The following is a 14,766-nucleotide window of genomic DNA, read 5'->3' as shown; positions in this document are numbered from 1 at the left end:
TATTTCTTCCCAATTCTTTTTCTAAATGACTTAAAATTTGGATTGTCATTAATCCACGAGTACCTCCGCTTTATAAATTTAAAATAAATTAGAATTTAAATTTACTTTTTTTTTTTTTTTTTTTTTATTTTTAATAATAACAAACCCATCTAATGAAATAAAAATTTTTTGTTTATTAGCTCCTTCACTCATTTTTTAGTTTATAAACTGTTTGTTTATTGTGTTATTAATTAAAAAATAAATAAAAAAACTAAAAAAAATGTTTGATTACAAAAAAAAAAAAAAAAAAAAAAATATAATAATAAATAAATAAAAATAAAAATAAAACCAAAATAAAACAAAAACAAAAATAACCGATCAATAAATTTTAAAATCCAATTTACAAAAAAGACGTTTCTGGGGTTATTTTTTATTTTTTTATTTTTATTTATTTGAATTTGATATAGATATAAATGATTATTATATAAAAAAAATTATGAGAAGTGGGTGTTATGGGGGTGATATATCAGTAATTTTACAAGTTATTATTATTATTATTGTGATTATTATTTTTTTTTTTATTTTTTTTTTTTTATTTTTTATTTATTTTTATGGTACAGGTTAATTTTTATTTTATTGAACCTGAACCGGTAGAAGTAGTAGTATCAATAGCACTATTAGATGATGAATCGTAACAAGAGTTTGAACCACTTTCAGAATCTGTACAATCGCCATTCAAATAACCTGGAGAACCAGTTGTATAAACTGTAATATTCTTTGTTATTGTATTTCTAGTACCTAAAACAATTGAAACCGCAACTAAACCAAAAATAACGAATAATGTGAAAACTCCAATTCCAATAAATATTTTTTCTAAAATTAAAAATAATAAAAATAAAACTAAATGTTAGTATGTGTGTGTGTATGTATTTTTAATAATTGAATAAAGAAAAAAAAAAAAAAAAACATACTTCTTTTTTGATTTTTTTTAATTTCACGAATTGTAGTTCTTTCTAATTCACTCATTTTATGACCCAACATTTCAAATTTCTTTTTATCTAAAGTTTCCAACTCCATACAAACATTATCAACTTTTTTGGATAACTCTTGAGTTGCACCAACATTTTCTAAAAAGATAGCATCCTTATTTACCACCAAGAAATCTTTGATTACTCTACCATTACCAAGTATTCTATCACCAGTATGTTTTACAGAATTTGGAATATGATTAGAAGGTGTATTTAAATCTTGTGCTAAAACACCACGATCTTTTGTTTCTGTTAAATTTTGACTCTTCACCCATTCATCGGTTAATTGATAATCGTAAATCTTTAATTTCATAATATTTGATAATTGATCCTTTGAATTCACCGGTTTAACATTCTCTTTAACACGTTTATCAGATGGTTGATACATCATACCACTTATTGAAACATTACCATTCACTGATAATGCCTCTTGTGGATTTTCGCTATTTACACCTACATTACCAAAATGAAATAATCCACCATTTGGTGATTGTGCCCATTTAATATTTTTATCCATATCTCCAATTGATATAATATTTTGTTGTTGTTGTTGAGGTTGTTGTAATAATGGATTTGTTATTACTTGTTGTTGTGGTTGTTGTTGTTGTATTGATTGAATTGTTTGTTGTTGTAATGGTGAAGATAATATTACTTCTTCAGACTGTGAAAATTGTGTTGGTGATGACAATTGTTGTTGAACTATTTGTTGTATTGGTTGTGATTGTGATTGTGATTGTGATTGTGATTGTGATTGTGATTGTGATTGTGATTGTGATTGTGATTGTGGTTGCGGTTGTGGTTGTGGTTGTGGTTGTGGTTGTGGTTGTGGTTGTGGTTGTTTATTATCTACAAAGTATGGTGTTGGGGATGATATATAGGATTGTGGTGATTCAATTTCCAAGTTTTGTTGGTCATATGAATTGGAAAGTTTTCTTTTTACACTGGCAGTGTGACTACCATTATTATTATTATTATTATTACTATTATTATTACTACTATTATTATTACTATTATTATTATTACTACTATTATTATTACTATTATTATGAATATTGTCTAATTTACCATTAATTTGATCATATTGATTATTTTGTGCTTGAAACTGTAATTGATGTAAAGTTTGATCAAATGGAAAGTGTGGTTTTTGTGTTAAAAAATTATTATTTCTTATGGTATTTTCTATTGATGAAAAAAGCTCTGCTGTAAAACCACTACTATTTGAATTTGATGACAAATTATGTTTTTCATTAATTTGACTATTGTTGCCATTATTATTATTATTTTTATTATTATTATTATTATTATTATTATTATTATTATTATTATTATTACTACTGCTACTATTATTATTATTATTATTATTGCTATTATTATTATAAAAATGAATATTTTGACTATTATTATTGTTGTTGTTGTTGTTATTATTATTATTATTATTATTATTATTATTATTATTATTATTATTATTATTATTATTATTATTATTATTATTATTATTATTATGACTGAATATATTATTATTATTGTTATTATTATTGTTATTATTATTGTTATTATTATTGTTATTATTATTATTATTATTATTATTATTATTATTATTATTATTATTATTATTATTATTATTATTATTATTATTATTATTATTATTATTATTATTATTATTATTTGAATTTTGTGAATAATTTAAATCAAAGGGGTTACTTAAATTTCCCTTAAAAATCCTATTATTTGATTGGAATTGATGGTTATTATTATTACTATTATTATTGTTGTTATTACTATTATTATTGTTGTTATTATTATTATTATTATTATTACTATTATTATTACTATTATTATTATTATTATTATATTGAATTGGTGTTAAATGTGGAGAATTGTGGTTTGATAATGAATTTATTGGTGATGGCGGGAAAACAACTCCAAGTGGTCCAACCATTGGTGAAGTAGATGATGAATTACCACTACTATTATTATTATTATTGTTATTGTTATTATTGTTATTGCCACTTCCATATGTAGGTATTATTGTTGTTGAATTGGTTGTAACGGTTGTATGTGGTGAATATCCACTAATACCATTATTATTATTATTGATGATGCTGCTGCTACTACTACTATTATTATTATTACTACTATCAAAATTACTAATTGGTGTACCTGGAGTACTTGGATTATTTGAAACTGGATTACAAGTTGGATGACCAGTTCTAACTATTAATGGATCAGAGATCATTGAAGTGATACAAAAATCACGAGATTGAGCTCTTGCTACAACTGTTAAAACTAATCTAAAGAATTCTTGTTGTGGATTTGGTAATTTATGTTTTCTAGCATTGTTTGCGGTTGCTTTTCTAAAATGTAATCTTGGTATTGTTACATTGGTTGAAAATGTCATTAAAACTGGTGGTGGTAATTTCTCTTCACCTTTTTCACGTTTTGAATTGGTTTGATATAATTCAACCTCCACTTCCTCATTTATATTTACATCTGGTCCATTTTTAACACCCCTAATACATAAATAGAAATCATCAACTGGGTAAATAGATCCATTTAAACTAATTAGTGGTGGTGATGATTCCAAAAATTGAAAACAATGTGAAACTCCAATACCTAATTGAAAATGATTTCTTCTATAATAAATCCATGAATTATCAACCTCACTAAATGAAAATCCTTTTTCTGCTGAAACATTTAATTGTGGTGGTTCGCTATAATTATTATTATTATTTTTTTTTATTTTTATTTTTTTTTTTTTTTTTTGGTATAAAAAAAAGTGAGTATGAAAATTGAATAATTATTATTTGCAAGTTTTTGATTATTTAATTTGGTTTTGTTAAACAATTCACAAAAATTTTTGCGAAAAAAATAAAAAATAAAAAATTCGTGAAAGGGATGTACGAAAAGGTTGGAAAAATGAAAATAATGAAATTTTGGTGTATGCCTTGTTGTTATCAGTTAAAAAAAAAAAAAGATAGAGTTGAATAATAATAATAAAATAATAATAAAAATAATAATAATAATAATAACAATTTGCACCTACAGTTCAACACCATAAACATTAATTAATTTATTCCAATAGGCTTTACAATATGGTGTCCATGAAAAAATGTGATCTTTGTCAACAATATATCTTCTCTTTTTTGTCGGAGCAACAGCATCCTTTGAGAATGATATTTGACCACTACTACTATTGAGTTGACTGGTTGATGATGATAATAATGTTGATCCTGTTTTTCTATTAATATTTTCATTATTGTTACTATTATTATTATTACTATTATTATTATTATTATTATTATTACTATTATTATTGTTTAACCCATCTTCAAATTGATCAAAATTACTCCTAAAAAAAAAAAAAAAAAGTGGAAAAAAAGGGTGGAAAAAAAAGTTGAAAAAAATTAGTATGTCTTTTTATTGATTGAACTAAAAATATGTATATATTTATATTTACATTTGTTCCCTTTTTATTTCATCTATATCTTGATTATTACCACTACCATTAATACTATTACTATTATTAAATAATCCCAACATTTGTGATTATTTATTTATTTTAATTTTGTTTTTTTTTTTTCTTTCTTTTTTTTTTTTTTTTTTTTTTCTTTTCTTTTTTTTTTTTTTATTTTTTTTTTTTTTTTTTTTTTTTTTTTTTTTTTGTAAATCGGAAAATAATAATAATTAGATATTTTAATTATTTTTTATTTTTGAATGAAAAAAAAAAAAAAAAAAAAAAAAAAAATTAAAAAAAAAAGAGAAAAGTTTTATATAAAAAAAAAAAAAAAAAAAAACCGATTTCTTTAAAGTTATAATAGGGATATTATATTTAAATAAATATATATATATTATTATAACCTATCGTTTGGGTTGAGAGTAAAAAATAAAAATAAAAAAAAAAATAAAAAAAAATAAAAAAAAAATGTTTTTTTTTTTTTTCTTTTTTTTTTTTTATTTTAAAAAAAACTATTGAGGTAGATGTGATGTAAATATGAAAAAAAACAATAGAAAAAGTTGGTTGAAAAAAAAATTAAAAAAAAAAAAAAATAATTTAAAAAAATAAAAAAATAACAAAAATAAAAAATCAGAAAAATCAACACCATGCCGCCATTAAAAAAAAAATGAAAAAAAAAATCAAAATATTTCGAAATATCCAAATCTTAAGGCTTTTTATATGAAAATTTTAATTAGTGTGTAAAGATTGGTGGTGTCTTTTCGTTTTTGAATATATTTTTCATAGTAAAACAAATAATAATTGATTACCAATATTATTGTGTGGTTATATGTGGGAGAAAATTTTTAATTTTTTTTATTTTTATTTTTTTTTTTTAATCCAAAATTTTAATAACGTTTTTAAAATTTAAATAACGTTTACTAATTTTCATTGAATATCGAGGGACCCATACTAAAATAATTTCGAAATAATGGTGGTCTTAAAATAAAAAATAAAAAAATTAAAATAAAATTAAAAAAAAATTTTATTTACTTCATTTAAAGGTAACAAATCTCACAAATTCTTGAATATAAAAAAAAAAAAAAGAATAAAAAAAAATAAAAAAATAAAAAATTTGATATCAAATTAAAGCCAATCCAAAAAAAAATTGGTGTTTTTTATTTGGCAATCAAATGGATTAGTGAAATGGAACAAATTAAAACAAGTAATTTTAATATTTACAAAGGAAATTATGTAAATAAACTAAATTTTAAAATAATAAAAATCTTTTAAAATTTGAACAGTCACTTTTTTATTTTTATATTTATTTTTTTTTATTTGCATAAAATGAAGAGATACATAAAAAAACTATAAGAGATAGTTTGGACAAAAATTAAATGAAACTATATTAAATTTTAAAAGTTGAGTGAAAGTATTTAAGTTGTTTTTTCATTTTTTATTTTTTTATTTTTTCCTTTCAGATTTCTTACGAAAATTAATATTTTTTCAAAATATCTTTTTTATTTTTTATTTTTTGGAAAAAGATAAAAATTAAAAATAAAAAATAAATAAATAACAAAAATAATAAAAAAAAAAAAAAAAACAGGAAAAAGCCAGAAACAAATGGATTATTATTATTAATATTATTATAAGCATTTTTAAATTTTAATTTAAAAGTAATTGGAGTTATTAAAATTATTTTTTCGTTTTTTGAAATCATTTTTTTATTTTTTTTTTTCGTTTTTTTAAAAAGTCAATTTTTCGTTTTTTTAATTTATTAATTTTTTTACTTTTTTTTTTTATTTATTTTTAATATCCAAAAAAAAAAAAAAAAAAAAAAAAAAAATGAATATATTAAATCTCATTAATAGATCAAAGAGATTAAATATTCAAAATTTTTCAAAAGTAACAACAACAAACTTAATATTGAGGAATAGTATAAATAATAGTATAATTTTCCCCCCCTCAAATAATGATAATTCAATATTATCATTAAATTACTCAACATCAACAACAAGAACCAAAAGAAAAGATAATCCAGTTGATAATAATAATAAAAGAATTGGAACGATTAAAAGACCAATATTTAAAACATATTCAGAAAGACATGAACCAAAATTAAAGAATGATTTTAAAGAATTTGGTTTAAGTAATGAATTGATTGAATCAATTAAAGAGAATAATTGGGAAAAACCAACAGATGTTCAAAAACAAGTTATACCATTAATATTTAAAGGTAGAAATACAGTTTTCTCATCAGTTACAGGTAGTGGTAAAACTGGTGCTTACCTCTTACCTTTTATACAAATTTTAACAACTTTTAAAAGAAATAAATTAAATTATTTAAAAAAACAAAAACAAGACAAAGAGAATGGCCAAATTGAAAATGAATTTGATGAAAATTATGAATTATTTAATGAAGAAGATTATGGTGATAAACCATTTGAAAAGAAAATTGTAAAAAATAATAAATTTAAAAAAGAAAAATTTGAAAAATTAGAAGAAGCTGAATATAAAGAAGAAGAAGAAGAAGAATTTGAAGAAGAAGAAGAAGATGATGATGAAAATGAAGATGAATTTAAAGAATTTGATGAATATTATAAAAATAAACAAAGTGAATTGGGTAATAAAGAATTAGTTGAAAAATTAGAAAGAATTAGAAAATTAAAAATTAAAAAACCATTTAATGAGATTGATCCAATTGGTTTAATATTATTACCAAGTAAAGAATTGGTAACACAAGTTTCAAATGAAATTAATCAATTGATAAAGAATATTAGAATTGAGGAATCAACAATCGAGGGAGGTGGTAAAATTAGAGTTTTATCATTAATGGGTGGTGTAAATGAACCAAAACAAGTTAAAACTTTAAAGAGTGGTGTTGATATTATCATTGGTACACCTGGTAGAATTTATCAATTACTTAACCAAGAGCAATTGTCATTACAACAAGTTAGAATGACAGTGATTGACGAATTTGATAAATTGTTTAATCTTGGCTTCTTCCCAGATATTAGAGATATTTTCCAATATTTACCACAAATTAGATCACGTACTAAACCATTCTCAATGCAAACCGTTTTGACATCTGCAACATTAACTCATAGAATGGATAGTTTAATAACTCGTTTCGCACCAAATCATTTAATTGCAAATTTAAATGAGGAAATGTCAGCACCATCATCAGTGAAACAATATTTCTACTATGTTAATTATCGTCAAAAGAATCATTTACTTATTTACTTTTTAAGAAGAAATGGTAAAACTTCATTAAAACAAAAGAAAACCCTTGTATTTGCACGTACTCAACAACGTGTTGAAAATACAAAGAAAATGTTACAATCAACATTTAAAGATGTAAATGCATTTTCAATTCATGCCGATATGTCATTAGCACAAAGAAATGAAGTCCTAACTCAATTTAAAGAATCACCAATTGGTGGAACAAATGTATTGATTTGTACAGATGTTTTAACTCGTGGTGTACATATTGAAGGATTGGATGCAGTTGTAAATTTAGATGTACCACATGTTTCAGAAGATTATCTTCACAGAATTGGTCGTGTTGGCCGTAATGGTGAGAATGGTTTCTCTTTAACTTTTGTCTCACCTGATAGATTGATCTTTAAAGTTGGTGAACGTACAGTTGGCTTAGATGAAGGTCATTTAATTCAAGCAATTGAAAAATCAACTGGTGTAGTTGGTAGATTCTCAAAAATCCCTGGTCCATGGAGAGGTTTGGGTGAAGGTAAACACCAAACTGGTCAAGGTTCACTCATTGTTCCAAGAAATCAACCAAATCAACAACAAAGAATTAAACAAAGAGATGATGAAATTTATGAAGACTTATTAGAAGATGGCGATGAAGATTTTGAAACTATTGAAAAATTCAAAGATATATCAAATGAATTCCCAAAAACAGCTCCACCAAAATTCTTTAATAGAGAAGAAGTTTATCAAAATAAAATTGAAAAGAGAGCAGTTGCTGAATTATTAGTAAAGAAAAAGATTTTAGAAACTTATAAAGGACCACCAACAAAAGATGGTTTACCACGTGTTAAATTCAATCCAAATGTAAAATCACGTGAATCAAAAATCTCAAAGATTGTTGTAGATAGAAAGGGTGAAATTCATGATCTACCCCATTTAACCGATTTTAAAGAGGGTCAATATCATCAAGTACTTGATGATTTCGATAGAAAACGTGCACTCAAAAGAGGTGTTGGTTTACCTGAAAAGAAAACTCGTGTCTTTTTACCTTCAAAAATTGAAACCAAACGTTCTTTTAAAAATATTAAAAATGATCCAATAAGATTCGGAAAAAGAAATGATTAAAAAATGTAAAAAAAAAAAAAAAAATAAAAAATAAAAAATAATATTTATATTTATATATTTTTTTTTTTAAAGAAATAAATTATTTATTATAGTTTTTATAATTTTTAAAAATATATATATTGATTAACTATTATTATTACTATTATTATTACTATTATTATTATTTTTTTTTTTATTTTTTTTTTTTTTAAATTGTTATATACAAATAATCTATTACAAATTATAATTATTAATTGATTTGTTAACATTGTAATGACCATTCAGTTTGTTCTAATTTTTCTTCAAGTGTTAAAATATCATCATTATATTGTCTAATATTATGTTGAACACTTTTAATTAAATCTATTACACCAGTTAAATGTTGATTTGCGCCACTAACTTCTTTATTAATTGAGTAATATAACATATGAGTTTTTGTACAATAACTTTTTCTTAGATTTTCATTAAATTCTTTTAATTTATTTTCACCTAAACTTAATCTATTATTTTTATTTTTTTTTTTTTAAAAAAAAAAGATTATTAATAAATAATTTCCAAATTATCGTTATGAATGGTATACTTACGGTATTCTTTGTGGTAACATTTGTGAACCTGAAAGTTTTCTTGTTGGTATTTGTTGTGGTTGTTGTGATTGTTGTGATGCTATTGGTTGATATTGTGGTTGTGGTATTGGTGGTGTTATGTATTGTGATTGCAATGGTTGTTGTTGTTGTTGATGTTGTAATATAATTGGAGAAGGTCCTTGTTGTGGTGGTGATGGCAATGGTTGTTGTGTTTCTATTATAGGTTTTATTTCAATTGGTGATTGAGTTGGAGTGATTAATATATTTGATGGAGATACCGCAGAATTTGTTATAGTTGTAGTTGTGGTTGATGATGATGGTGATGATGATGATAATGGTGTGATTGGTGATATTGGGTTTTGTTGTGGTTGTGTTTGTTGTGTTTGTTCATCTAAATTAACAGGTGATGGATTTTCATTGATATTCTCTATTGGTGTAGTTGTTACAGAAACATTTAATGGTGAATTTGCACCAACAATTAAATCTTCTGGGTGATCATTTATTAACATTTCTTTATTTAAACTTATATTACTATCACTTTTATTCATTGATGTTGATGTTGTAGTAGTTGTAGTTGTTTTTGGTTTATCATCATAGTCATCATATAAATCATCCTCTTCTTCATCCTCTTCACCTTGAACTATTTTTTTATTTTTGTTTGACATTTTACTTTTTTTTTTTTTTATTTGTGTGTTTGCTGCAAATGAAAATTAAAAAAATAAAAATAAAAAAAGGTGAAAAAAAAAAAAAAATTTCATTCTTGTAAAAAAAAAAAAAAAATAAAAAATAAAAAACAGAACATCCGATTATTTGAAAATTAAAAATATAAATATGATATTTTAGATATTTTTTATTTTTTATTTTTTAATTATTGATGCATTTACACAATTCTTTTCTAAATTACCATTAAGTGCAGAAATTAAATTATTGACAGCACATTCTGACATTATGTGTTGGGTTTCAATTGTACTATTTAAAAAAAAAAAAAAAAAAAGTTAATATATTATAAAATTTATTATAAAATTAATTAAAAAGAAATAAAAAAAATAAAATAATTACCTTGTACCAATATGTGGTAATAATACTATATTATCTAATGTTAATAGTTTTGAATCTTTGTTTAATGGTTCTTTTTCAAAAACATCTAAACCTGCACCAGCGATTTTACCAGTTTCTAAAGCATCTATTAATGCAACTTCATCAACTGTCATACCTCTACCAGCATTAATGAAAATTGCAGAGTTTTTCATTTTTGAAAATTGGCCAAAACTAAAGAAATGTTTAGTTTCTTGTGATCCTGGTAAAACTACACAAATGAAATCACTTGTTGAAAGGATTGTATCTAAATCTTGGTGTTTTGCATCATAAAGTTCTTCAACTTTTAAATGTCTACTACGAGAATAGTAGGCCACTTCCATGTCGAAGCCCATTCTGCAACGTTTGGCCAAAACTTCACCAATTCTACCCATACCGATAATACCCACTTTTTTATGATGAACTTCTAATCCAAACCAACTTTTATCCAATGGTCCATTCCATTCACCATTACGCATACGTTTGTCGCAGTATGCTAATTTTCTGGCAACTGTTATCATTAAACCCATCATAATATCAGCCATGGAGTCATTCAACACATTTGGTGTATGCATTAATGGTATTTTTCTATCATTTAATACTACCAAATCATAATTATCATATCCCACTGAAATTGCTGAAACACATTCTAAAAATGGTGCTTTTGATAATACATTTTCATCAATTTTAAATACTGATCCAATTAAACCGTTAGCTGTCTTTATTGCTTCATAAAATTCTTGAATATTATTACTATTTATTGGTTCGAATTGTGTCACTTTGTAGCCTTGATTTTCAAGTTTTTCAATTAAACTTTGATGAATCTTTCTGTATACTACAATATGTTTATTTTCATTATTATTTTTAATTGAAGTCATTATTTATTTCTTTTCTTTTTTTTTCCTTTTGTTTTGTATTTTTTGACACATGACAATCGAGAAAAAAAAAAAAAAAAAAAAAAAAAATATAATAAAAAAAAAAAAAAAAAAAATTAAAATTAAAAAAAAAAAAAAAAAAAAATTATTTATTTAAAAACCTTGTTTAAAAGCAATTTTTGACCCTATCTGTAATTTACCGTTTTTTTTATTTTTTTCATTTTTTTTAAATGGTTTTTTTTTTTTTTTTTTTTTTTTTTTTATTAACCACACATCAATTAGTTTTCATAATTTTTGTTCAATGCCACCTTTTCATATTTTGAAATATTATCATCTCACGAAATACAGAATGTGAATGCTAATATCATTTTAGAAATTATTTCAAAATAAATGGTTTTACGGAAAATTGAAAAAACAAAAAAAAAAAATTTGGAAGATGTATAAGTTATACAGTATAACCCACTGTCAAAAAAATAAAATCTTTTTTTTTAAATTATTCTTCGCAAAATGGAAGGCAGCAATGAATACTTGGATGTGTTTATTTAAAAACTTTTGGAGTAAGAAAATATGGACAACTTAAACCTGAATGTAGATGGTTTAATTATTTTTTTTATTTTTATTTTTTTTTTTAATCAAGGAATATTATTTGAAAGAATATAAGTGAGAATTATAATGTTCAAAAAGAAAAAAAAAAATTATTTTTCCACCTCAACTCATCAACAAAAATAACCAATCTTATTTCAACCAACAATGGTCTTTGTCAAAGTTTATTAGAAAAATCCTTTTTTTTTTTGAGTGGAATTGGATTTTTTTTTTTTTTTTTCTAATTGAAATTTTAATAGAATTGAATCTTTCTTTTTATCTTGATTTCTTAAATATGGAAACACTGAGGCTTCTAAAAAGATTTGGAAAAAATAAAAGAAAAAAAAAAAAAAAAAAAAGAAAAAATAAATAATATGAAAAAAAAAAAAAAAAAAAAAAAAAAAAGGATTTTTAAATTTAAAAAAAAAAATTAAAAAAATTAAAAAAAATAAAAATTTAAATATTGATCAAACGATCAACTTTGAGATATTTTTAAAAGTGAATTTTCTCTTTTTTTTTTTTTTTTTTAAAAATTTTTAATCAAAATCTTATTTACAATGAATGGAAGGTGTGTTGATTGGGAATTTTCAAATAATGAGTTTAACCGTTAGTTCCTTTCTTGAGATTTGTTAAAGATTGGGAAACTGAAATAAAATTTGAATTTAATTATAATAAAATGAATAAAAAAAATAGCCAACCAAGATGTTTAGATATTTAATTTTTTATTTTATTTTTAGTTTTTTTTTTATTATTTTTTGGGGTGGAACGAAAAAATGGAGTGCAGTGAAACTATTTATAAACGAAAAGAATTTTTTTTTTTTTTTTTTTTCATTTTATTTTTATAGAAAATCATTTTTTTCTTTTTTAAAACATTTGTAACATCATAATAATTTTTTAAATTTCTTTTTTTATATTTATATAACATCATTAATAATAAAAAATAAAATAAAAAAATAAAAATTTAGATAAAAAAAAAAAATAAAAAATAATCCAAGTAAGAAAAAATGAAATTTTTATTTTCTGTAATTTTGGTAATAATTTCCTTTTTAGGAATTTCAAAAATTGTAAATGGTCAAATTGCATGTCCAAGTCCATTTTTATATAGAGCTACCAATGATACAGTTGGAGATTATGATTTAGGTTATCAATATATTAATATTGGTAAGCCACTTCCACCTCAACTTTCATTCCTTAATAACTGTTTAATGCCATGCCAATCATCATTTTTTGAACAAGATAGTTGGAATTCATTCAATAAATTAGTGAAACAAATGGGTGCCGTTGCATTTACATGTAGTGCCATTATAATGATTATCTATGGTCCATTGATGAATAGAAGTTTCTTTAAATTTGATAGACATACTATTACAGTTTTCTGCTTTGCCTTATCAACTTTCTTTATTGGTGTTTCCGATCTTATGTTTGCAACGAATGATGTTGACATGGTTTGCCCAGAAAGTCATCGTTATGCCAGACAAACTGATAAAACATGTGCTACCAATGGTGTTTTATTCCAATTTGGTTGGTTAGGTTCTGTTATGTGGTTTGCTTTCCTTTCCATTGATGGTTTCTTTAGAGCTTCAGGCAAAAAAATGAATAAAATTGCATTTGCAATTGTTTTGGCTTCAATTTGGATCTTAAACATCGTCCTTTCATTTGCTCCAATGGGTGGTGACCAATATGGTGCTTATTTCGTAGGTCAAGTTAATTGTTGGATTTTAGTTAAAAATTGGCAATATGCTTTCTTTTGGGCTGAATTAATTGTTTCATTAGCAATTGGTTTCGTTGGTATTTGTTTAACAATTTATAGTTTAATTAGAGTATGTATAAATTTTTTAAAAAAAAAAAAAAAAAAAAAAAAAAAAAATTCTAACAAAATTTTTTTTTTATATCTATAGAAAACTAGTGATGGAAATACATTAAAACATGTTACACCATTAATTTTAGTATTCTTATTATTCTGTCAATATCTTTATATGATTATCTTTTATGGTATCATTAATGAAAAGAAAGATCATTATCAAAATATTCTTGCAGAACAAGTTGGATGTATTTTTAATAATGCACTTGCAAAAATGAAAGTACCGGGAATTGTTTACGCAGGTGAATGTACTTTTAATGAAACTATAACTTTCTCTTCTCAATATGCCTTTTTATTCTTTGTTAGATTACTCGGAATTGAAATTTTCGCATTTTATTTATTCTCAAAAGAAACATTATTACTCATTAAATCATCATACATTGCAACTATGTTTGGATTAGGTGATAAAGATGCATATGATGTTGAATTAGAAGAAACTGATTAAAAAAAATAAAATAAAAAAATAAAAAATTAAAAAAAAAATAAAAAATTGTAAAATTATAAAATAAATACCCGCACCAAAAAAAAAAAAAAAAAAATATCAACTTTATTTTTATAATTTTAATTTTAATTTTTTTTTTTTTTTTCAAATCGAACATGTTCCACTCTGCAAGGAACCCATATTCAATATGAGGAATTTTAAAAAAAAATTAAAAAAAAAATGAATAAAAAAAACGAATTTGTCGTGGTTTTTAAATAAGTGAACCATTTTCTTGTTAAAAAAGGAATGCTAGTGGCTTTTCATTTTTCAAATGATTTGAAAAATGTGATTTTTTTTATTATCAATACTTTTATTTGAACAAATTCAGCCCATTTCCTCCTTTTTTTTTATTTTTTTTGAAAAAAAAAATAATAAAAATAACTTTTTTTTGATTATTGAGAAAATCAAAATCCCAATTCATAGTTTTTGATTTTTTACAAGTCCTTTTTTTTTTATCTTTTTTTTTTTTTTTTTTTTTTTTTTTTTTTTTTTTTTTTTTTTTTTTTTTTTTCAAATACACAAACAAAAAAACAATTCATAATATTTTTTTTTATA

The 14,766-nt window shown here is 22.6% G+C and overlaps 6 protein-coding genes across 6 annotated transcripts in view; 2 read left to right on the top strand and 4 right to left on the bottom strand.

The window, feature by feature from the left end:
- DDB_G0292110 (patatin family protein) overlaps positions 1 to 192 on the bottom strand; it is a gene marked incomplete at both ends in the record, with an annotated part of 1,204 nt that extends 1,012 nt beyond the window's left edge. The window contains 2 exons of the mRNA XM_629833.1: positions 1 to 68; positions 146 to 192. The exon at positions 1 to 68 is cut by the window's left edge and continues 6 nt beyond it. Of these exons, the coding sequence (XP_629835.1) occupies positions 1 to 68; positions 146 to 192 (115 nt within the window). The remainder of the gene's footprint in view (positions 69 to 145) is intronic.
- Positions 193 to 607: 415 nt separating this feature from the next.
- Positions 608 to 4,547, bottom strand: DDB_G0292186 (NDT80/PhoG-like protein; the record flags this gene model as incomplete). Its single annotated transcript, XM_001134496.1, has 4 exons — positions 608 to 852; positions 951 to 3,718; positions 4,051 to 4,356; positions 4,465 to 4,547. The coding sequence occupies 4 exons, from the start codon at positions 4,545 to 4,547 to the stop codon at positions 608 to 610; spliced, it is 3,402 nt and encodes a 1,133-aa protein (XP_001134496.1).
- Positions 4,548 to 6,285: 1,738 nt separating this feature from the next.
- On the top strand, positions 6,286 to 8,775 carry DDB_G0292108 (hypothetical protein; the record flags this gene model as incomplete). Its single annotated transcript, XM_629831.1, has 1 exon — positions 6,286 to 8,775. One exon carries the CDS (start codon positions 6,286 to 6,288, stop codon positions 8,773 to 8,775), a length of 2,490 nt encoding a protein of 829 aa, XP_629833.1.
- Positions 8,776 to 8,898: 123 nt separating this feature from the next.
- Positions 8,899 to 10,003, bottom strand: DDB_G0292106 (hypothetical protein; the record flags this gene model as incomplete). Its single annotated transcript, XM_629830.1, has 4 exons — positions 8,899 to 8,926; positions 8,979 to 8,985; positions 9,022 to 9,254; positions 9,339 to 10,003. The coding sequence occupies 4 exons, from the start codon at positions 10,001 to 10,003 to the stop codon at positions 8,899 to 8,901; spliced, it is 933 nt and encodes a 310-aa protein (XP_629832.1).
- A 192-nt stretch (positions 10,004 to 10,195) lies between these two features.
- On the bottom strand, positions 10,196 to 11,290 carry tkrA (gluconate 2-dehydrogenase; the record flags this gene model as incomplete). Its single annotated transcript, XM_629829.1, has 2 exons — positions 10,196 to 10,307; positions 10,398 to 11,290. The coding sequence occupies 2 exons, from the start codon at positions 11,288 to 11,290 to the stop codon at positions 10,196 to 10,198; spliced, it is 1,005 nt and encodes a 334-aa protein (XP_629831.1).
- Positions 11,291 to 12,873: 1,583 nt separating this feature from the next.
- Positions 12,874 to 14,175, top strand: fscJ (G-protein-coupled receptor family protein; the record flags this gene model as incomplete). Its single annotated transcript, XM_629828.1, has 2 exons — positions 12,874 to 13,689; positions 13,768 to 14,175. 2 exons carry the CDS (start codon positions 12,874 to 12,876, stop codon positions 14,173 to 14,175), a joined length of 1,224 nt encoding a protein of 407 aa, XP_629830.1.
- Between the last annotated feature and the right edge of the window lie 591 nt (positions 14,176 to 14,766).

The sequence above is a fragment of the Dictyostelium discoideum genome, assembly GCF_000004695.1.
Source record: "Dictyostelium discoideum AX4 chromosome 6 chromosome, whole genome shotgun sequence".
Classification (NCBI taxonomy): Eukaryota; Evosea; class Eumycetozoa; order Dictyosteliales; family Dictyosteliaceae; genus Dictyostelium; species Dictyostelium discoideum.
The sequence above is the reverse complement of the archived record's forward strand: the minus strand, read 5'-3'. Positions and strand labels throughout refer to the sequence as shown.